General features: G+C 40.4%; 2 protein-coding genes across 2 annotated transcripts in view; one reads left to right on the plus strand and one right to left on the minus strand.

Moving 5' to 3' along the window:
• ANO3 (anoctamin 3) overlaps positions 1 to 23,419 on the minus strand; it is a 113,305-nt gene that overhangs the window by 35,195 nt on the left and 54,691 nt on the right. Inside the window, 1 exon segment of the mRNA XM_015429146.1 lies at positions 16,224 to 16,248. Within this exon segment, the coding sequence (XP_015284632.1) occupies positions 16,224 to 16,248 (25 nt within the window).
• MUC15 (mucin 15, cell surface associated) lies at positions 1,374 to 23,419 on the plus strand. Its single transcript, XM_015429147.1, has 4 exons — positions 1,374 to 1,454; positions 12,125 to 12,806; positions 15,500 to 15,655; positions 22,462 to 23,419. The coding sequence occupies exons 2-4, from the start codon at positions 12,137 to 12,139 to the stop codon at positions 22,623 to 22,625; spliced, it is 990 nt and encodes a 329-aa protein (XP_015284633.1). The 5' UTR covers positions 1,374 to 1,454; positions 12,125 to 12,136; the 3' UTR covers positions 22,626 to 23,419.

A 23,419-nucleotide genomic window follows, 5' to 3' on the forward strand; every position in this document is an offset into this window, starting at 1 on the left:
TCTGAGTGGTGGGAGTGCCAATGGGTGAAAGTTTAGGGACTGTGATGTACACATAAAAGTCTCCACCTGCAGAGGCTGCCCCATCAAGGAAGAGAGTAGCTCAATACATGAATCTCTTTGTGTGTGCAGAACTGTCCTCACCATTGAAGGGAACATGGAAGTTTTCAGTTGTGTTCATATCAAAGTTCTTGATCGTGTTCATATCAAACAATGCACAGGAATCTTAACTAAAGTGTTTGCCTTCTCTGCTGAGCTAAGATCAGGTTAAGCTGGGGCTATCCAACCTGGAGGTTGGTTACCCTAACTATTGCACAACTGGACAGTATTTTCACTTGCATATAGGGAGATCTGCAGTTTCTGTGGATTTCCCCTTCAAGATGCTCTCATATCTTCAGGAGCATCATTTCCTGTAGCAGTGGGGGCTACCTAAGGAAGAGAAATGTGACCCCCTGCTGCCTCTTATATGCAACCCAGAGAGTTGAATCACAACTAGGGATGGGCACGAATCAGGAAAATGGAGGTTTATCCCAGTTCGTGGGGTCACATGAACCATGAACCTTCACAGGTTCATGTTGTGAGGTTCCTGATGCAAGGTGGGGGGAATCTGATATCTTCCTCCTTTCTGCTGGGGGCAGCTCCTCAAGGCCAGCACAATTGAAGGGGGGGCCCAATCTGAGATCTTCCCTCCCTCCTTTCTGATGGGGGTGGCTCCCTGAGGCCAGCAGAATGGAAATGGGGGGGGGAGATCTTGCAAAAGCCACTTAAAGGGAACATTCCCTTTAAATGTCTCTTGCAAGTCATATCGTGTGCAAGTGAAGTCCAAGTGGTGAGTACACCACTTGAACTTCACTCATGCATGAACTGCCAACATGAACTGCACAAACCTCCATTAAAAACATGGAGGCTTGTTAGAGGTTCATTGCAGGCATGATTGCACAACCCTTGGCTCACAAACTAGGCAATTTTCGTCATGAGCCAGTTCATCAAATTTACCCTCCCTTTTTTAAAAAAGTGATGCATTTAAAAATACTGCTTTCTCATCTTGCAAAGACAGCCCCTTTGTGACTTCAGCTTTTGAATACAAAAGTGGTAAGTAATTACTGGTTTAAAGTAATTATTGTTCATTTCATGTAATAACACATTTCTTCTTATCTAAAGCACCTTTTCTCTGGAACAGTGGAACTCTGTCCATTTCATACTGAAAGCTTCTAATTCTGTGTCCCTGTATGTCTCAACTACGACAGCTGAGAAGCAGGTCAGTCTGGTTCTCAGGTGCTCTGTTACACCCAGAGAAATACAGCCCCACCTAATTTCATTAGTACTGTGCATTCCACCACGACACCGACACATTTACATTTCCTGGTATTCTACAGTTTTCAGCAGCGTGGACTAATTACATTCATCGTACTGGGAGAGTTATTTCAACATTTACATATTATCACTGAGCTAAAAAGGTAAGTGGTTTTTAATTCATGGTTTTGACATGCATTAATTTTTCACAAAGTATCTCTGGGCACAAGCGATTGTGGTTAGAAAACTAGCAGAGGTATCAGCAAGGTAACGTCTTGGCCTGGCAGGCAAAGATCTGAACAGGTCTAAGACAGTCTTCCTAAGCAGGTCTACTCAGAATCTTACTCGGGTCTATTCAATGGGGCTTACTCCCAGGCAATGTTCCCTCTAAGCTGTGGAGTCTTGTGAGCAAAAATTCTACTTTCTGAGCTACTGGCATTAAAGTTGTGAGCGAGCGATTTGGCTACTGCATAAATTAGTTTGCTCTGGAGTCATCCTTCCTCAGCTACGGCAAAAATAAGTGAGCCGGAGGCTAGAAAACTATGAGCTAGCTCACACTAACTCAGCTTAGAGGCAACACTGCTCCCAGGAAAGTATTCTTAAGAAAGCACAGCAAATAAAGTAATAATTTACTTAACATACATACTTTTAAAACTGTCACTTTTCTCTCAGTGTGAAGCAGGTGATACTTGTAAGCAAGCTCTAAACAAGATTTAAAATGTGAGACTGAACACAAAAGGTTTAATGTGAGCATATGTTTACTATGCAGACGTAAAGAAAAATTCTACCCCAATGTACTTTTTACTGCTATGCAAAATTGATTCTTCAAAGAGGATGTTATGTGATATTCTTTGTTAACCAAAATGGTTCTATACTTTCAGAGATTTTCTATAATCCCTCACCCAAACTAGTTGTTTTACTTTACAAGGAAAGCTTCCTCACCTGCATGTGCAATTATGCATATGGAGTACAACTGCAAGAGTCACATCCACATAAATGCATATGAACATATGTGTTTTTCACTTGTGTTCAGGAAAATGGAAAAAAAATTACACACAGTATGTGTTTTTTTTGGATGCTTAGTTTATGGATAGACATAACGTAGAAAAAAATCTGCATATATATATAACACATACATATTTTAAAAACAGTGTCAGGAAAGAGAGAAATTAGTACTGGAGTGGTTTTTTGTCATTATATTGTAATAATGTTCTAGCCCTTACATGATATTTTAGAAAAGATAAAGGTATTTCAGCTATGAAACTTCAAATTCCCTCACAATATTGACATTCACTTTGAATTCTCTTTAATAGGCTGTGTACTTAATATTAATGTTTTGTGATCAGTGAAGCAGCCATAATTCAGACCACTGTGTGGTTACCAGCTGCATATTTTTGGATCAGCATCCCCATTACGCATTCCTTTTAAAAGCTGAGGCAGTGTTTGACATTATTCATGGATTTCTGGTTTGGTGCCCAGGAGGTGCTGTTTGTGTAAACTAGCTGAGGTCAAACCTCAGGGGCTTATGCACGCACTTTGCATACATGCAAATAGTTTTGCTACTTTACAACCACTTCTGCTTTGATATGAAAAATGCCTGGCTGAGGATGTGACTTTTGCCTTCAGCATTTCTGCCAGGGTTGTTCTACAATAAGGAAAAGTGATATGGTCATGTCAGGCTGTACCTTTTGGGGTCAACAGCCTCTGGGTGATTCTGCATTGGCTTTTTTGTCCATTGTTTTAGCAAACCCATGTTGGAACAGAAATTCTCTGCATTGCATGCCACTGTCACTGTCTTTGATCATCGGGTTTTATTGTGCCTTCTGCATAGATTTATGGCCATTTTATGGCCATTCAGGGGTGATTTTGCAGTCAGTACGGTGACATTGGCCCAGGGTATTTCAATGTGGTTTTGAGATGCACCTTTTCCTTAGTGTTGAGAAAATGTGGAACGAATGCCAGATGCAGAACGCTCTGTCGCTTCCTCCACAAACTAACTCTTGCCTCTGCTGCCTTCACAGCACCTTTGCCTCCACCTCCATCATCACAAGATATTGGTAGATATGAGAGTTCAGGAAGTCCTGTTAGGCAGGCAAACATGGCTTACTGTTATACGTTTCAAGACACCTGGAGGGAAGAAGTGCTAACCAGTTTGGCTCCCAAGGGAAATGAGAAGCAGATAGTACAGGGAGGGGAGACATGGGGAGCAGCCACTTCAGGCAGCATCCTCTGTTGGCTTCTCCAACATATCAGCAATAGCAATTTCCCCTTTCCCACCAAGAGGGCACAGACTCCCAGTGTAAGGAAAGCATTCTCCTAACTACAGTAGATATGGAAATTCTCTGGTAGAGATACGGAAAAGTGCACAGACAGAGAACATTATGTTGCTAGTAGGGCCAGCAATGAGCCTCCTGGGTGGTCCTGGCTGCAGCCTCAGCCAGCCAATCACTGACTGCTGGATTTGGCCAGGAGGGGCGGGGCTTCAGAGGACCCTCAAAGCAGGGTCTTCCCTCTGGTCCACCCCTTCCCTTTATAGGCTGATGCTACAGCCAGGACCATACATAGTTATCCAGCTGTTCCTCTGGCCCTCCTTTGGCTTCATGTAATGTAGCAGTTTTTCATGATGTTCTGTTGCCTTTGTGATCTCATCACAGCTTTAGATGGTTTGTGGCACTAGGCCGGATCCATTTGTGGGGAGGCTGTGTCTGCATGCTGGCCTCCCCCTTTCTGGAGGTGGACCAGGCAGCATCATTCCCAGCTTTGGGGGTTGCTGCCCTGCTCCATTTCCAGGTGGCAAAGGGGTCCCTTACACATAGACTTGCACCCAGGTGGGACCACAGGACTTGCCATTCTGCGTTTCCCCAAGCAAGCGGGCTGGGGGAGGGTTCTGTTGACTGACAGGTGTTTGGTTTCTTTTAGGCTAGTTTATTTGGTATATAACCAGCACAAGTCAATTACAATCAATACAAAGAAGGGTACCAATAAAATATTTAAAATATTTTAATTTAAAACTGTGTTTAAACTGCCTGGGTTAATTACAAAATTGCTAAAACTCTAACTTTCTACAATACTCTGTCAACGTTGAGTAAAGTTATTAAACTTCTAAGTGTTATATGGATTATACAATTCTACTTTCCTCCTCCTAGACCTTCTGGATTGTTTCTAAGATTGTTCTATGCATGCAGCATGTATTTTTTGAGCTATTGCTAAAATTTAGTGCAGTTTGTTATAAGTTGTGGAGCAGGATCAAATAATAGTTTCCTACATATCTCCTTGTCCAAATATCTGTGATACCTCCTTAAGATAGGATGGATAATCTTTGTTCTGATGGTTTCATAAAATACACAGTGGAGTAAAATATGTTCAATTGTTTCGACTTTCCCTGCACTGCATGGGCATAGTCGCTCTGGCAAAGGTACCCTTTTATACCAGCCTTCTAACACTGCCGATGGATAGATGGATACATCTTGCCAGGGAGTATGTTCTATGGTGAGAGGGAATGTCTAATAATGTTAAATACATTGTGGGAGCAACTATATATTTTGTTTCCCTTGGGGCCAAAAATGTCGACACTTTAGCAATATCACTTTGCCTTTCGGTGTCATATGTTCTTTGTTTGATAATAGCCCTAGCTAGTTCTAATGGCATTATTTGTAGTGACTCAGAAGAGAAGCCAAGCAAATATATCTTATGGTGAACTGCACTAAGCCAATCAGAACAACAGCTGTCTTTAAGAATTAGAGCAGTGATATCAGATGGTCTATGGCATAACCTTAGCCAAGCATTTATGAAGGCCAAAGTTATTTTGGCCTCCTATCTAATCAGCCCAGTTTCTAATCGTAAACTGGTGCTGGAAGCACTAGTTGAAAATCGTAAGATAGATCTTAAAAATTTGGACTGTATCTTTTCCAGGGGTGCAAAACTTGAGGAGGGTGGGCCCAGCATAGTGCCATATAGCAATTGTAGTATTGTTTTAGCTAAGTATAGTTTTAGCCCAACTGGTATGAAGTGTCCCCCTTTAGTTGAAACAAATTTGATGATACTATTTGCGGTCTTTCATCCCATATTTGCTACAATTCATGATTTTGTTCCTTGCCCCTGTAGATTGAAACATAACCCCTAGATATTTGAAGGCCGAAACCTGCTCTAGGCTGTGGCCCTTTATGCTCCACGTCCCTAATTTGGGCCTCTTTCGAAAGGACATCACTTTGGTCTTCTGATAGTTAATTTCTAATAAGTTGGAATCACAATAGGTACCAAGCTGTTTTAGTGTCCTTTTAAGGCCTACTGGTCTAGATAAAAGGACCATGTCATCTGCATACAGTAAGGCTGCAATATGATGATTTGCCAAAATAGGGGTGTGTGTGTCAACCATTTTGAGGCTTCTGATCAGGTCATTTCTGTATAAGGCAAAAAGATGGGGGGCTAAAACATAGCCTTGCTTGACTCCTTTCTTAGTGGGGATAACATTTGTCAAGTGCCCCTGCTTATTACTTCTAACTCTAGTAGATGTGTTAGTATAAAGGTCTTGTATAAGGAACAAAAGTCTCCTGTCAAGTGTTGTGTTACTTAGCTTTTCCTATAGCCTAGCCCTATAAATGGAGTCAAGTGCTGATTTTTAATTCCACAAAGACTGCATACAGAGCAGCACTGCTATTTACCACTGACAGGTGGTTCATCCAAAGTCTGGATCCTTAGCCAAGTTCAGACTGGCAATTTGAAGTGCTAGAGAGTCAGGGCAAAGAAAACATGGAACAGACCGGGAACGGCTTGTTTGCAGTATTCCCGTTCACACTGCAGCGAATGAAGTGGGAGGATACTGTGGAGGAAGCGCAAGGGAGCGTTTGCACTGTCGGCCTGCCCCTGGTGGGCTGTTAATGGCTGTTTCAGTGCTCCGCTGCATGCGCCTGGGCGCATGGGTGCCTGCTGTGGAAACAGCCAGCGCCTATTATCAATGACTGCGGGTTGTTCCCGCCTTAGCGCAGCTTGTGTTCACATGTCAGGCAACCGGAATCAACTCACTCTACACACGGTTTGCTACCACTTTCACCTGGTACTTTTTAAACTCAGGAGGGAAGCAGCACAAGATGGCTTGAGTACGGCTGAGGGACACCTGACAGATGTGTCTGTGTGTGTGAAGCTCCTGAAAAGCTCCTGAAATGTTTGGCTGCCGGGCCAAACTGCCAGTCTGAACTTGGCCCTTATTAATGCTCTGATGGCCGTAGTCAATAAAGCTGTGGCAAGTTTTATCCCAACTATCTTCTGCATTGTTTTGGCTCCGGTCACACGAGCTGGAAAATGCGGGAGGGAAGCGTGGCTGTTTGCCCCGGAGCAAAATAACATGCGGCTGCACAATCAGACGTCTGTTTGAGGTCCCGTCGAGGTCCCGTGGTTAGGGGGGAGGTGCCGATCACACCACAGGCAAAAAAGCAGGGTGGCGCGGCAAACGGGGTTGTTGTTGTTGTTAAACTGAAGTGTGCGCATGCTCCGTTGGGTGCTTGTGCACATCCCATGGAGACTTGGAAAAAAAAAACCTTTTTATGAGGGGACATGGGCGGGCGCCAGATGCCACCGGAAACGCAATCAGATGCCCGCCCTTGCCCCGCAGTTTCCGGAAACTAGTACCTCAGAGGTACTAGTTTTTAACCCCGCATCTTTGGCGGGAAGCCTCGGGTGAGCCACGGGAGCTCTATGCTTCCCAGATGTGGCGGTGTGATCGCACCTGGAAAATCCACCTATCTTCCATCTCTGTAGTGTGGCTAATGCTCCGTGTGACCGCAGCCTTTGTTCCCCAACTCTTTCTCCCCTCATCTCCTCCCCACAACTTAGAACCACAACTGCATCCTTCTAATCAAAGTCAGTGTGCTTAGAAGGATGTAACTCTACTTAGGATGGCACAGTAAATCTCTTATTCAGAAGCTTTATACATATATTTACACCTATTCCCTTCTGTCTCATAATTCATATCTGCCAATAATCTGCCCTTTTATATATTCCGTCTTCTTGCCAAGTTCACACAAGAAAGTAGCATTGCTCAAGAGGAAAGGCAAGATATAAATAAATTCTTAAGTTATTGACCCACAGCTATGAAACTTCTGGGAAGGCTTGAAGAAGTCTAGGTCTCACCCTCATTTTGTTTCAAGGCCCTTTTCTACTTTTCCACGTTTATTTTCATAGTTATGTTTTATCCCCCATAAATGACATATAGCAGCGTTATTAGCACAAATCAGTCAGCTATTCCCTAAGTATAGGGATTTGCTCCTCTGGCATGCTGAGGTATCCATAGGCTCATTACTTGTATTGTATCTTCATCAGCAGACTGGCCACACATTCTCCCCCTCCCCTTCCTAAACCCCTCTTAAATCAGTGGTATTTATGCAGAACAGTGTTAGAGTTCTGCTGCTTCAGGGCTACCCACCTGAATGGTATTTATACAGCCTAACTATGGTCAGGATTCCATCTAAGATTGTAAATTACTAAGGAATTAAAGAATCAGATCAAATGACAGAAAAAAAAATCCATTTCACTCAATTGTTTCTGGGTACTGTGACTTTTTAAAGAAACTGTAGAGAAAGATGCAAAATTCAAGCAGAAGTAGAAGCCACCTATTCCATTTCAGCCTTTTCCAAAATGTCTATGTGCAAATATATGTGCGTGCATATGCATGTTTACAAATGCTAAACCCAAACAAGGCCAGTTAATTATTACACATGAAAGGGTTCCTTGGAAGCACAACTAAAAATAAACTTAACTGCAGTTGCATCTCCTTTCTGCCAAGTGGAAAATTATAGTGTTAAGGATATCACAAAAAATAGACTTTTGTGTTTTGAGTACAGTGATTTTAGCATAAATGAAACTTCAGTTAAGTGAACTTTTGGTAATTTCCCTTGGTGGTTTCAAATTACAGCCAAGGTAATTTTTTAAAAAAAGAAAAACAACAAAACACACTTTGTTCAGTAATGAAATGGCTATTGATAGAAGGAAAAGTGGGTTGTAACTGAGAGGAAAACAGTGAGTATGGGTAAGAAGAAAGACAGAACTTGCTAAAGTTACAGAACTTGCTAAAGGAAAGTTACAGAACTTGCTAAATCATTTAGTATTTCATTTGTTCCTCCTCTGGCTTTATAACTTAAAACAGAAAAATTCAGCAGATTATGTACTAAACACTGGCACTAATGGGTCAGGAAAAAAAATCCCAGGCACGAATGAATGATGAATTGTTCCTTTAGTTTTGAATCAAAAGAAATTGCAACCATATTTAGAATAAAAAAAATTACCCAAACTTCAGCTTTACAATGCAATCCTAAACAGAGCTGCATCTTTTAAAATCAATTGATTTCAATGGACATAGAAAGATATTAGTCTGTTTAGGATTGCTCTGTATTTTTGTATGGGTGGCTGTTTGGAGAAGATTAGCAATTTTTAAAATTTAGCCCAATCATATTTAGTCAATTTGGGGCAGAAGCCAAAATGGGATCCCTATATTGAATATCGGCTGCGGTCACACAGAGCATTAGCCACGCTACAGGGATGGAAGATAGGCGGATTTTCCGGCCGCGATCTCACCGCTACATCTGGGAAGCGTAGAGCTCCCGTGGCTCACCCGAGACTTCCTGCCAAAGATGCGGGGTAAAAAAACTTGTACCTCGGAGGTACTAGTTTCCGGAAACCGTGGGGCAAGGACGGGCGTCTGATCGCGTTTCCGGTGGCATCTGGTGCCCGCCCATGTCCCCTCACAAAAAGCTTCCCCCCCAAGTCTCCATGGATGCGCACAAGCACCCAACGGAGCATGCGCATACTTCAGTGTACAGGGGGAAAAAACCCGTTTGCCCCCCCCCCGCATTTTCCTGCCTGTGTGACCGAAGCCATCATTTTTTTTAATCATAAATTGGTATGCATGTGTTCTAGGGTTTGTTAATTCAGTTTTGAATCTTTCATTCCTGGGTAAGGTAGTTGAGAGAGTGGTGGTGGAACAGCTCCAGGTCTTCCTGGATGACTCCTCTATCCTGGATCCATTCTAGTTCAGTTTCCTCTGAGGCTATTGGCTGGAGATGGCTCTGGTTTCCCTCATGGATGATCTTTACAGACATCTGAACCAAGGAGGATCAGTGCTGCTGTAACTGCTTGATCTGAAAGGGAGTTCAAGAAAGGGAGTGACCATAAAATAAATGAACAGGAGAGAGGTGAGTTCAGTAATTTTCAGGTAAATTCGAAGGGACCTAAGATAGGAAAGGATGTCTGTAACCTGAGATGTCTTTATACTAATACACAGAGTATGGTAAATAAACAAGATAAACTCCTCCGTAGACACTTGGATTGAGGCAGACTGGGACTGCTGCTATTACTTGATTTGACAGCAGTGTTCAATACAGCTGATTACAATCTTATGACCATTGCCTCACAAATGTGGGGATACATGGGACAGCCTTACAGTGACTTGTCTCATTTCTCCATGGTCGAGGACAGAGGGTGGTGCTTGGGGAGAGAGTTTCACCACATTACCCTTTGGTATGTGGCATCTCGCAAGGGGCAATTCTCTTTCCAATGTTATTTAGCATTATATGCTCCCCCTCACCCATTTGGCTCTGAGTTTTGGGCTGGGCTGCCATCAGTATGCTGATGGTGCCATCTATTACCATTTGTTGCTGAAGTAATTGAGGTTATTAGGTTTTAATGATTGTTGATATGATGTTTTAATTATTGAATGATTGTATTGTGTTATTTTGTTGTTTGTTGTAACCCACCCTGAGCTAGCTCTGCAGGGGTGGGTGGGATAGAAATAAATAAATAAATAAATCTAATCTGTGCCTTGGCTGTAGCTGCATTTGAATGACCTTCACCTTCACAATAATATAGAAGAGTGAAGGGAATTCCTGACAATCAGCAACCAGTCACATAATATAGCATGGGTGCACATCTGTTATTAGGACATGTTATTCAAATATTACTGGCTTGTATGGCTAAGTCATAGTATGTCGTTTCTCCAGGCAGTTATGTCACCCTAAACTGACGATCTTATTTGCTGTGATGTTTTGCTGAACTCTGCTACCAGAAAGGGCAAAGCCATGAAATCAGTCCAGCAGAAAAAACAATTTCTGGGAGTACACAATGTATTACTCTGTTTTCTTATAGGTTTTTCTTCATTTTGCTCCAAGGCAGTTATTAAGCCCTGTCTGTAAAATCAGTCTGTCCTGCTATCACAGAAAAAAGGGCTATGTTTTCAATTAGCAAAACTGTAATAAAAAGCTATTACATGTACATAAAACACATTACATGAGTGAATTTAGTCATACATATTCCTATCAGAGAAGGAAAACACAAGGTATGTCAAAATACTGCCTGTTGAACACATGATACCACTATCTCCTATTCTAGTGGGAGAGAGAAGACTATGGGGTCTCACAAGGTTCCATCCTGCCCCAAAGGCTTTTTAACATCTACATGAAACTCCAGGTAAGTTCATCTGAAGATATGAGCTGGGTTGTCACCAGTGCTCCCTCTAAGCTGTGGAGTCTTATGAGCAAAAATTCTACTTTGTGAGCTACTGGCATTAAAGTTGTGAGCAAACGATTTGGCTACTGCATACATTAGTTTGCTCTGCAGCCATCCTTCTTGAGTGAAGATGAAGATGTGTGAGCCGGAAGCTAAAAAAACTATGAGCTAGGTCACACTAACTCAGTTTAGAGGGAACACTGGTTGTCACCAATATGTGGAGGACACTCAGCTCTTTTTGCACTTCCGGCAGATCCCAGGGAGGCTCTAGAATCTCTGAACTGGTGCCTGGAGACAGTTCTGGAGTGGACGTGAGCTAATAAATTGAAGCTTAATCTTGATAAAAACAGAAGTGCTACTGATGGGTAGAAGGTCTGACCCAGGATTTAAAGTGTCACCTATGCTGGATGGGGTTGAACTCCCCTTGGAACAGGTTCGTAGTCTAGGGGTGCTCTTGGACTGAGGCCTATTGCTGGATATAAAGGTGGCAGCTGTGGCCAAGAGTGCCTCCCTATCTCTCCCTCTCTCTCTCTTTGTGTGTGTGTATGTGTGTTTGGTATAAAGCATCATATGGAATTACCTACTTTAGCTGATTTTGTATATTATCACCTTTGGTGAGAGTATAGCAGATTGGGGGGTTAGTAAAACTTCCATGTTTCTCACTAATTAGTTCTTTTCTGAATTTATTCTGTTTATATCAAATTGATGTACTATTTCAGGCTATTTTTTAAAATGAAATGTAGTCCAGCCCCCATCGACAAAGCAAAACTATCATATCTCGTTATATTTTACTGTATTGTGTTCTTTAACAAATGGAAGCTGCTTCATAGACCTATCTTAGGCCAGAAAGTAGGATACAAAAGTTTTAAAGAAATATGCATAAATGCCATGTATCCAGGGGTGGGGGGACTCAGCATCAGTAGGTGATGTTACAATAATATTTCCAGTTCAATCACAAATACAGCAGTCAATTGGATTATGAATGTAAGCAATGTGCTCCTGGGTCATTTCACAGTATTCTGCTGGAGCACCACCCAGTTCATCTCTGATGTTCTAAAGGTGAAAAACCAAATGTCTTAGATAGGAAACTTACTTCAAAACCAAAAACCACTCCCGGTCACAACTAAACCACTGGAGCACCACCCAGTTCATCGATGATGTTCTAAAGATGAAAAACCCAATGTCCTAGATAGGAAACTTACTTCAAAACCCAAAAACCACTCCCGGTCACAACTAAACCAGCAGAATAGGAATCATAAGATACCCTTTGTACATTTATTCAAGTATAATAATATATTTATACCGATATAAAATTAATTTCAATTTTTTCCCCTCCAACAAGTGTTGTCAAACCATGCTGATCTTCCAGAGAATGGTGTTTATTTTGCTGCTGGCTAGTTTACAGTGGACTAGATGCAATGCTGAAAACAGCACGGACTTCCCAAGCACTTTAAGTAACTCAGCCAAAACATCTACATATACAAGTGAACCATCTACAACTATAGGTACCAGCATGATGTCTTTTGTCACATCACCAACAGTTACTCATCACAATGAAACAAGTACTGTAACAGAATATGACACTCAAAGTAATGGCATCAGTCTTCGTGAGACAGGGTTAAGTCAAACTACACAGCAGCTGGATAATTCAACAGAAGATACCACTCAGACTTTTACAAGTGAAAACAGAATGTCATCTTCCTCAGAAACATCATCTCCCTCAGAAATTACTACGACCTCAAGCAGCCTGTTGACAGTCTCTGAAAGCTATGCCAATACAACGCACACCAATTCATCAGAAGCAGCATCAAACAGCTTCACCACAACTACCCATCATGTCAGTTTTACTACAGTGGTATCCACTAGTGATGCTCAAACAGCTCCTCCCAATAATACTACATCAGCTATGTCACTGACTACTAGCAATAATGCCAAAACAGTCTTAAGGACAAGTGTGCAAACCACAAGACTGCACCCGAGTTTTACTAAAAGCTCAGCAGAAACTCAACATGAACCCAGAAAAGGTAAAAGTGCTTTATCTATTTTACATATAATTTATTTTTATTTCAGTATATTACAACTGTCCTGCAGCAACTACCACACAGCAACACTAGCTACTCAGCCATGGCATATCCTCATTATATAGGTACAATAGATACAACTGTGAACCCACTGTTGTAGCTTTGACTTCAAGCAACATATAATAAAATAGATAATAGAACAGAAAACTGAACTGCTTATATATTGTAAGGTGACAAATCCATACAAATGTTAGTTTACATTTGCATGACTTCAGATGAGCTTCTCATCCTGTGTCATGATCAGGTTTACCAAATTATTTATGAAACTTGCCCATTGTATGGGTCTTCTAAAAAACAAATGGTTACACTTCAACTTTCAGCCCAATAAATGTTTTTAACTTTTACATTTTGAATTTATGTCAAGCAAAAGAACATTCAAGCTTCTCAGCTCATTGGCTGTTTAGGAAATGGTGACATCCTTAGGACTGAATTGCTTGTTTGGGCATATATAGTCATAAAACCAGTGTGTCCTCTGACCTCCCAGGTTGTTGGTTTCCCTTCTTAAAATCTTTGTGTGACCAGTTTGTCTGAAGTTATTTCACAGATATTTTCCATCCTTCAGGAGAAGAGTGTTTCCGTTTGTACTTGGTGATTATGATTTCCAAATAAAGGGAGCATTCTTCTTCTTATCTTATTGTTCTTTTGACTCACAAAATGGAGCATTCAAAGGGATAATAAAAACTATAGCTTTTTACTCCTATCAGGATCAGCGTGGATTCTTTCAGATAACTTAGTGCCATATCTGGCAGAGTTGTTTCAGCTATTCAGAAGGAACACATTGGATAGTCCTTTCACATAGCCATAAGACTTCATAATTCAAACGAGAAATGTTTATCTGAAACTTTCTGCATGCCCAAATCTCGTGCATGTGGACAGCTAGCACATTCTGGACAAGGCTTCTACCCTATACATTCATGTATACCACTTGATTACAGTTGATGACTAGAAACTGAAATCCATTGGAAGACATTGCATTTTAAATGGTGAGAGGTGATATGAAGGTTATGTTTGTATCGTTAAACATACAGTAGTCTATTTAAAGATTCAAGTAATCACGTGAAATTACAACCATGAAAAACTGAATAACCATGTGAGAACCAGCTTGAAGCTGTCCAGAAGAATATAGAAGTGCTTCTAAATAAGTGACCACACTGAGATGGTATAGGTAAATAAAGAATTACATTGGATGCACCTTTAAATGTCTAAATTAGCTCTTAGCTGCATTTAACCAAGTGTTTCTTGAGAATTTTCAATAACTTTGAAATAAGCTTGGGAAGCTGCTGTAAAGAAGTGTAAAAAGATTGTTCAGGGAAAGCCAGGTGGTTCTTCACTGGTACACGAGTTCACATGGTTGGAAACCCAAGCTCACTGTTAAATACAAATGACGGTGTGCCTTTTAATGTACCATTAAATCTGAGAAAAATAATATTGAAATATATCAAAATATTTTGGTTTCCTCATGTACCTGATTGAGCATTATTTTATATTGGATGCCTCCTCTGTTCTCATCAAGGGCCCACAAATTTTGCCAAGGCTCTGTAGCCTTATTTTGACCTGTATAGATTCTGCCCCCCCAGGCCAGTCCAGGGATGAGGGGAAGAACTCTTCACTGGCTCAATACATTATACAACAACCCAGAAAGGTAGGCTCTCTGGATTTCAGAACACTATAGCCACCAGAACCTTTTAAAACTATAGTCCCATTCCAGTCCAAGAGCAAGGTTCAGACTCTTAACTGGCCTCTAGGACTTAACACATTAGCAGCTCAATCCAGAGCTGTGCAGTTAATCTTACTAAGGTAGCGCCATTTGGCGGGCAGCAGGCACAGGAAAAAGGCTTGAAGTCCAGTTACCACAATACAGACAAATTAGAAAACCAGAATAAGTTTATTCAGTATAGAACTTAGCACAGACTAGAAGAAATTCAAAATAACAAGCCTAGGCAAGTTTTGCCTTAACTAAACAGTAAGAAGCATATTTACCAACATCAGGGTAGCATCCAATATTGTCCATTGGAATAGTCCAGGTACCCCCAAGGGGGTTTGAGGAGGAACATCCCCTCCTTGCCTTCATGTGCTCTAAGGCACAAGGGGATCCTTTGTTCTCCCACAGACCACATGGCAGGACAAGAGCATTTCAGGGGTAAGTCCACATTTCAGCAGAGATAGCAGGAACAGAAGAGAGAGTGTTCCTCTCATTGGGAATGACTAGATATAGGGCAATCCTGGTCTCAAATTAGCCCTGGCCAGGGGCCAATTGGAGTAGACATGGGAGTGTCCAATTGTTGGGTTGCCATGGGGACAACTTCTGAATGGCCAGTACTCTTGAAGGCCACACCTGCAGTCATGCGGTCCCCAAATTCCAACCACCCCATAGCGTATGTGTTTTTTTGCCTGTTTGCTAGGCCATCTGTTCTCTGCCAGCATTGAAGTGTGAAGAATGTAGGGTTATATGGCAGGCCTGTTGAGGCCATATGGCTTCAATAGGAAATCAACACAGCAGGGTATCAGCAAGACACATTCCAGGGGGAGGCAGGGGTCTATAGGAATCAATATTTCTATACATGACCTTATTTTGTTTTCACTGTAGACTTGCAAGGGTCCTATGGTTGCTTAAAATCTCTCTATATTTTTTGCAGATAATCACAGCAATGGAGGAGTAATATTTGGTGCCATTGTAGGAGCTGTGCTTGGATCTGCATTAATTGGCTTGGTTGGTTACTTCGTGTGCAGGAAGAGAAAATCTGACGGATTTGTACATCAAAGACTTTATGATGACACAAGGAATGATCCAGGTATCAAAAGTTTAACAATCTGAGGCACAATATATAGATGAAGTACTCGTTATTCTCAATAGCAATTGCTGCAGCTGTCAAAGAATCTTGACTAGCTGCAATTCAACTAAAAGTGCTTCCCCAACTTTATAAAGTGAAAACCAAAGAGAGGAGAGATGGAATGAAGTGAATTTCTTACAACTTTGAACTAATGACTATTCACCATTCCTACTGGGCTAGATACAAAGTTGCTTTCTCTCAGGTACCTGAAGCAGTGACTATATTTAATAAAACAGGGGAACATTCACACTACAGGTAGGTTTTTATATATATTAGGCTGGATCTCATAGGACATTTCCACTGAATCAAGAGCTCTCATACAAGTGGAAGAGGAAGCACAAATAAGTCATCACAAGTACCATATCCCATTTAATGTTTCCACTCGTGCAAATCATCGTGCCAAGTATATGTCGGCAGCTCGGTCCATAATGCCCTTCTTTGACCAAATCATATCACAAATCCAACTGGACTGTAGTGACTGTATCAATTAGCCTTTTTATTTTTGTATACAGCAACACTGATCAGAAATGAAAAACAGTGTGCTTAAATTTATACTAGTTCTTGTGCAACTGAACTGTGTTAAATAACCTTTCTCTTCCACTATCAATGTTGGGATCCAGTTTACCACGTAGGCAAAAAAAGTATGGCTCATGTTGCTTGAAGGGAACTTTAACAGGTCTCCAATATGACAAAAGACATATACACTAGCATTTTTTTTGGTTAGGGCACAATATCATCTCAGCAAAGAGAAGTGGAACTTTAAAATCACATTGATTTCCCTTACTGCACGTATGCTCCTGAATATGAAAGAAGCAAATAATTATTCTGTGCTTAACACACTTTGCTATAATGGGCTTAATTTTCTTTATTAGTACTTCTAAAAATACCCATAAATCAGTCTCCATAAATACATTCTCTCAAAATACTTCAGAAAAAACCCTGGAATCTCATTTTTGCGAGTGTTTCTGTTATTGGCATAATAACTGCACCGAAATTCTCAGACTGAGCTGGGACTGTACTGTGACTGAATTTATTGTACTGGAGGGTGATACTGCTTTGTGCTTGGTACAGTTATTAGCAGCAATGAAGCAGTAAAAATGTGGTCTTTAATGGGCACAGGTGTGGATATTTCTAAAATCAGATAGTGTCAATCTGTCAAAGGCTATGGATTGATACATTCTGACCAAAAAACTTGGCCATTAAATTCAGTTACAACCTGTGCCACAAACCCAGGGACATTAAAGCCAAGACAGCAGTATAAATGCTGCTGGTGAGATGGCTGTAAATGATTATTTTTACATCCAAATGAATGTAGGTTGTTTTTGGAAGTTTTCCTCCCAGTTAAACAAGAAAGATATGATTGATTAAGATGTAAAATGATTTCACAGGTAAATAAGTGTTTGCACTTTCTGTGATGTGGATATAATACTGAAGGTGTCCCCAGTCTTTTCGACCCTGCTGGCACCTTTGGAATTCTGACACAGGGTGGTGGGTGTAACCACAAAATGGCTGCCACGGGAGGCAGAGCCAACCGCACAATGTCCAAGAATGAGATTGTTCATGATTCTAATAGTAACTCTTGAACATTTAGGGCAGAAGTTCTAATTAACAGGGTGCCTTTTAAAATTAAATATTGTTTAAAATATTTTCTTGCATATACACAGCTTATCTTCAGTCACATAATGAAGATCCTTGTGCTGTGGAGGCAACTGCTGCTGAACGATTTTTAAAAATCTGTATAGTCAATCACATCTCCAATGGCCAGTCAGAAACCCTGATGGACAAAAGTGTCCCCCAACTTTCTAAAAACACTTGGCCATCACTAGGAAAAGTGTCCCATGGCACCCATAGGCTCAGTGTTGGGGATCCCTGTAATACTGGCATTGCCCTTCCATGTTTAAAATATTCTATTTTGCCTTCTAGAATACGGAATTGCCTAATATGAGAGCTCAGGTGACGTGGGTACTATGAGATACAAATGATTCCATTACCCTTTCTGTGACAAAATATATAGGGGCAATAATTAAATACCAGGGAAACAGCATTAAGTAAGGGTTTTCCCATTTTAATTTCTGCTTAAGGCAACAGTTGTATGAGTAGTACGATAGATAGAAGATATAGATAGATATAGATAATACACATAAATAATATTCGCATAACAGAAATGCAAAGGCACTTTTCACCACATCACTACGATAAATTTGTTATCAGAGATTTACTACTTATTTTCATTCAGGTTTGAAGTATCTTTTTCATTTGGGATCCTGAACCTCAGTGGCTTATAAACATGCTTTTAGGAGAGGAACAAAGGAGCCACAGGCTAACAAGAATTATCTGCTCATAAATTAATGTTATACATTAAAGTTTTATATAGTCAGTCAGTGCCTTTATTGGCATAGGTTATAACCATAAAGAACAGAAAAAGCAGTTTTTTAACATACAGAAAAAGAAATCATTTGTCAAAAGATTTAACCTTATGCTCCCTATCCTCATGACAATCAGAAGATACCTTGCAACTGAATAGGTAATTTAGGGATACTGGAGTTTTATATAGCATCATTCAGGATAGCTAAATCAATATGTTTCAGAGCTAAACTACACGTAATGTTGTTGACGGGTTTGCCATGTTAGCAGCCTTGTTCCGCTCTTGCAAACTGAGGGCCATGGCGTTCTTTATTGAGTCAATCCATCTCACGTTGGGTCTTCCTCTTTTCCTGCTGCCTTCAACTTTTCCTAGCATTATTGTCTTTTTCCAGTGACTTTTGTCTTCTCATAATGTGACCAAAGTATGAAAGCCTCAGTTTAGTCATTTTAGCTTTAAGGGAGAGTTCAGGCTTGATTTGATCTAGAGAACCCTAATTTGTCTTTTTGATGGTCCATGGCATCTGTGAAACTCTCATCCAACACCACATTTTAAATGAATTTTTAATTTATTTATTTTATTTATTTACTTTCAATTTACATCCAGCCTTGCCCGTGTAAACTGAATCAACTTTCTTCTTGTCAGCTGTTTTTGTTGTCCAACTTTCACATCCATACATAGTAATAGGGAATACTATGATATAAACTATCTTGATCTTGGTTGCCAGTGAGACATCCTTATGAATCTGTTCTAGCTCCTTTGTGGCTTCCCTTCCCAGTCACAGTCTCCTTCTGATTTTTTGGATGATGGAGCCAAGGAATAGAAAGTCTTTAACCATTTAGATTTCTTTATCATCAACATTAAAGTGGTCTAATTGCCTTTTAATAATTACTTCTTGATGTTCAGCTATAATCCTATTTTGACACTTTCTGCTTTAACCTTCCTCAGCAGTTGTTTCAGGCCTTCACTATTTTCTTTATTTATTTTATTTATTTATTTATATTTAGATTTATACCCCGCCCTACCCCGTAGGCTCAGGGCGACTTACAGGGCACAAAGTGCCAGGTTAAAACAATACAATATGAATTAAAACAATAAATTACAATAAAACAAGCGGTATACAACAAAATAACAACTAGTTTCAGACCAGAGAAGAGAGATCTTATCTCACATAGCTACCCTTGATCTTATCCTAGAGTCGTGTTTAGTACTACGTTCCACCCTTAGGGGCCAGGCAATCCGATGTTGATTCGATGTTAATTCGATGTTAGTTCGCTGGGGCTAAAACAATGGCGGCGGCTCCTATCCAAAGGCCTGGCGGAAGAGCTCCGTCTTGCAGGCCCTGCGGAACTGAGAGAGGTCCCGCAGGGCCCGGATCTCCTCCGGGAGCTCCTTCCACCAGGTAGGAGCCGCCACCGAAAATGCCCCAGCCCTAGTGACAGCAAATTTAACTTCTCTCGGGCCTGGAATCTCCAGGAGATGTTGCCCTCCCGACCGAAGTGCCCTTGGGGGAACATATGGAGAAAGGCGGTCCCTCAGTAATGTGGTATCATCTGCATATCCCAAATTGTTAATGTTCCTTCCACCAATTTTCACTTCACTTCACTTTAATCTAAATCTAATCTAGTTTTCCTTTTGCATTTAGGTTGAACAGATTGGGAGATAAAATACATCTTTATCTGACACCTTTGCAAATTGAAAACAGTTCTGTTTCTCCATATTCCGGCCTAACACTAACCTCTTGTCCAGGGTACAGGTTGTACATCAAGACAAACAGATATTGTAGAAGTTTCTTTTAAAACTAACCATAGATTTTCATGATCCACACAATCAAAAGCTTTGTTGTAATCTATGGAACACATGGTTTTGCTGTAATTTGTGGAAATTCTCATGTATGCTTCAGCAACCAATGTAAATTTGCAATATAATCTTAAGTGCCTTTTCTGAATCCAGCTTGAATATCTGGCATCTCTCATTCCATACGTGGTAACAGTCTATGTTGTGAAATTTTGAACATCACTCACATGAGAAATTAATGCAATGGTGTGATAGTTGCTGCAGTCTTTAACGTCTCCTTTTGGAATTGTAATGTCGATAGAGCATTTCCAGTATGTGGGCCATTGTTTTGTTTTTCATATTTATTGACATATTCTTATCAAGATCTTGATGGACTCTGTTTCTGTGGCTTGCAATACCTCTATTGATATCTCATCTATTCGTGGTGACTTGTTTCACCCAATTGTTCTCGTGGCAGCTTTTACTTAGCTTTTTAAAACTGTAAGTTCCTCTTCAAAAGTTTCTTCTTTGAAGGAAACTGCCATCCTTTCATTTCTTTTGTATTGTTCTTTAGCGTATTGTTCTGATCTTTTCTTTATTTTGTCCTGTTCAGTCAACTTTTTTCTGTGTCGATCTTCCAGCATGCCTAACCATGCTTTAAATTTCCCTTTGATCTTTTGAAACTTGTGGAACAGATCTCTTGGTCTTGCTTTTTTGTTGATCTCTTCTATTTCTTTACATTGGTTATTATAATAATTCTCTTGGTATTTAAGTGCAAGTCTTTGGAACACTATATTTAGGCTTTTGATTCACTTCCTGTCACCTTTTACATTTGCTTCTCTTTTCATTTTGCTTTAGCAATTTTAAGAGTTTAATCAGTCATTCATTGAGGAACAGTCTTTGATTATTCTTAGAAATGCCAGTCTCCAGGTGGGACCTGGGGATCCCCCAGAATTACAGCTCATCTCCAGACTACAGAAATCAGTTCCACTGGAGAAACCAGCATGCTTTGGAGGTTGGTCTCTATGACATTGTACCCCACTCTCTCCCCCTCATACTCCACTTCCAAATCTCCTGGAGTTTCCCAATCCTACTCTCCCACCCTTTGCCAGTGGCCAAGGGGGACCTGGCAACCCTATATCATTCTTCCTTGGTAATATCTCTAGTTTTAAGACATAGTTCTTCAGGTTCATGTTCACTTAAACTTAGTAATACAAATATGTTCTTTAGTCTTTAAACTGATCAGGAATGTTGTTTAGATTGAATTTTGGCACTGTGGATGTTTTGGTACTTTTCTTCAGCGTTATTCTAATTTTCGCTATTTAACCATTCACAGTCTGTACCACAGAACTCCTGGTCTTATTTTAGCAGCGTGAATAGAGCTTCTCCATCATCTGCTTCTGATTATGTAATCTATTTGATTTCTATATTGGCTGTCCAGTAATGTCCACATATACAATTGTGTGTTCGGTTGCCTGGAACGTGTTCACAATGGACAAATAGTTGTCTTCACAGAATTCTATAAGTCGCTCTCCTGCTTCATTTCATGCTCCTAACCTAAATCTTTCAACAATATTTAATTCTCCTTTGTTTCCTACTTTTGCATTCCAGTCTCCTATGGTTGTCAGCATATCTTGTTCAGGTGTGTGACACTTGCATAAAAACGTCTTGGACACTTGCACAAAAGCTTTCAATTTCTTCTTCACCAGCATCTGTAGTTGAGGTTATGTTGACAGGCTTTCCATGAAGTCTGACTGATGTTATTCTGTCAAACTTTGCATTGTCCTGCATCTTGCCTCACTATTAGAGCAATTCAATTTCTTCGGTGTTTGTCATTTCAGAGTAAAATAGTTTGTAATTTTCTGACTGCAGCCATGGAGGGGCTCAACTGTGGTCAGAACCATGGTACAGGGGGAGGAGGCACTCCCGCCTTCCCCCCTGCTGTTTCTGTGATCCAAAATGGTGCTTAGGAGTGTTATTTGCTCCATTGGGGGTGCTGTATGTGCACTGAATGCTTTCTTAGCTTTTCAGAGCAGTAGTCAGAAAACACATTAATTGGCCTCTGGAACCAATAACTCAGCACTAGGAATTTTCATTGGTTAAGTGGCACCAAGGAGATACAGTCCTAATTCAGTCATCATAGTCACTTCAGGTATAATTCTCTAAAAAAACAAGGATTTTACCATGAGGTATAGTGGTGGCACTCCGCACTGGAGGCAGTAATAGTTAATGGCAATTTTCAATTGGATATCAGAAGTTTGGATTTTGCGTGGAGCTCGTCTTTTTCTATTTTTATGAGCAGCTCTAAAAGTTTTTCCATTCCCATTTCCACACCTGCTCAACTAGACTCTACCTACAGGGTAATAACCAATATGGATGATTCTTGATATTTTTGAAGTGCAGTTTATGACGATATTGTTTTAAGTAGGGAGAGGATGGAAGCCTTGATGGAGCATATATAGTTAATCATGCAGTGTTTGAAAAGCAAGCTGGTGAGGGCTTGATAATCTATGGAAACTTTTTAATGAAAATGGGTTTTATTTGGTCGCTAGAGTTTGAGAACGGCTGTTTTATATTGATAAAGCAAGGTTAACATACTCCATAAATAACTATCAATATTATTTTACAGTTCTGCGACTGGACAATGCACCTGACTCTCATGGTGAGAGCTTTGCTGATCCGTCATACTACAATCCCACAACAGCCAATGAGACGACAGGCCAAAACAGGAACACACCACCATATGATGCTATTCCAATGGATGACATGACTTTATCACCACATTTACCATAAAATTATAGAAACTGATGTCAGTTTTTAAACCTCAACTCCATGTGTTCTTTTCTCAAAAAGACTGTTTGATAATGGTTTGATTTTTTCCCCCAGTGGTGCAAATTCTGGGTTTACTAATATGCCAAGATTTGGATAGTGCGCGAGAAACATGGTTTACAAATTCATATATCTAGTATCACAGTTTTGGTTAAACTATGCTATGGTTTGGACTATATATCCATGGACGTCACTGGATTACTCAGCATTTTTCAGCTCATGGATGAACATATGAATTCATTACTTGAAAAAACACTGATTTGTATTCTACCATGAGTGATTTCACCTATTTTCCCTCCTCTTTGCAGTCACCCCCAATCCATGTGACCCTCAACACTAGTTATTGGAATCCTCCTCCTCCTCCTTTTTTTGGCAATCACAAGAGGTTGTTGGCAAGATGTAGAATTATATCTGAGTTGATGTGAAGTGATATGGAATATCTATCAGTTTTGTTCTGTATTTGCTCATCTATATGCACTAAGTACACTGTGATGCTGTGTACTCTTCAAGTTGTGAATATACATATATGAACCAGCCCTTTAAGTCAAAGCCTTTCTTCATTTGTATCACAGATTTACCCAAAACATTATTTATGGAGTTCACTGTCATGAGATGGATGGCCATTAAATCAGCTGGTTTTATAAATGCTCAGTTGACTTTAAAATCACAGAAAATAAGATCATTTGGTGGCTATTAGCCATGAAGGCTTCATGTATCTTCTCAATATCAGATGATGCATAAAGAAGAGAGAATGTTCA

Source organism: Gekko japonicus, unplaced genomic scaffold (assembly GCF_001447785.1).
Source record: "Gekko japonicus isolate JY-2015 unplaced genomic scaffold, Gekko_japonicus_V1.1 scaffold2381, whole genome shotgun sequence".
NCBI classification, from domain to species: domain Eukaryota; kingdom Metazoa; phylum Chordata; class Lepidosauria; order Squamata; family Gekkonidae; genus Gekko; species Gekko japonicus.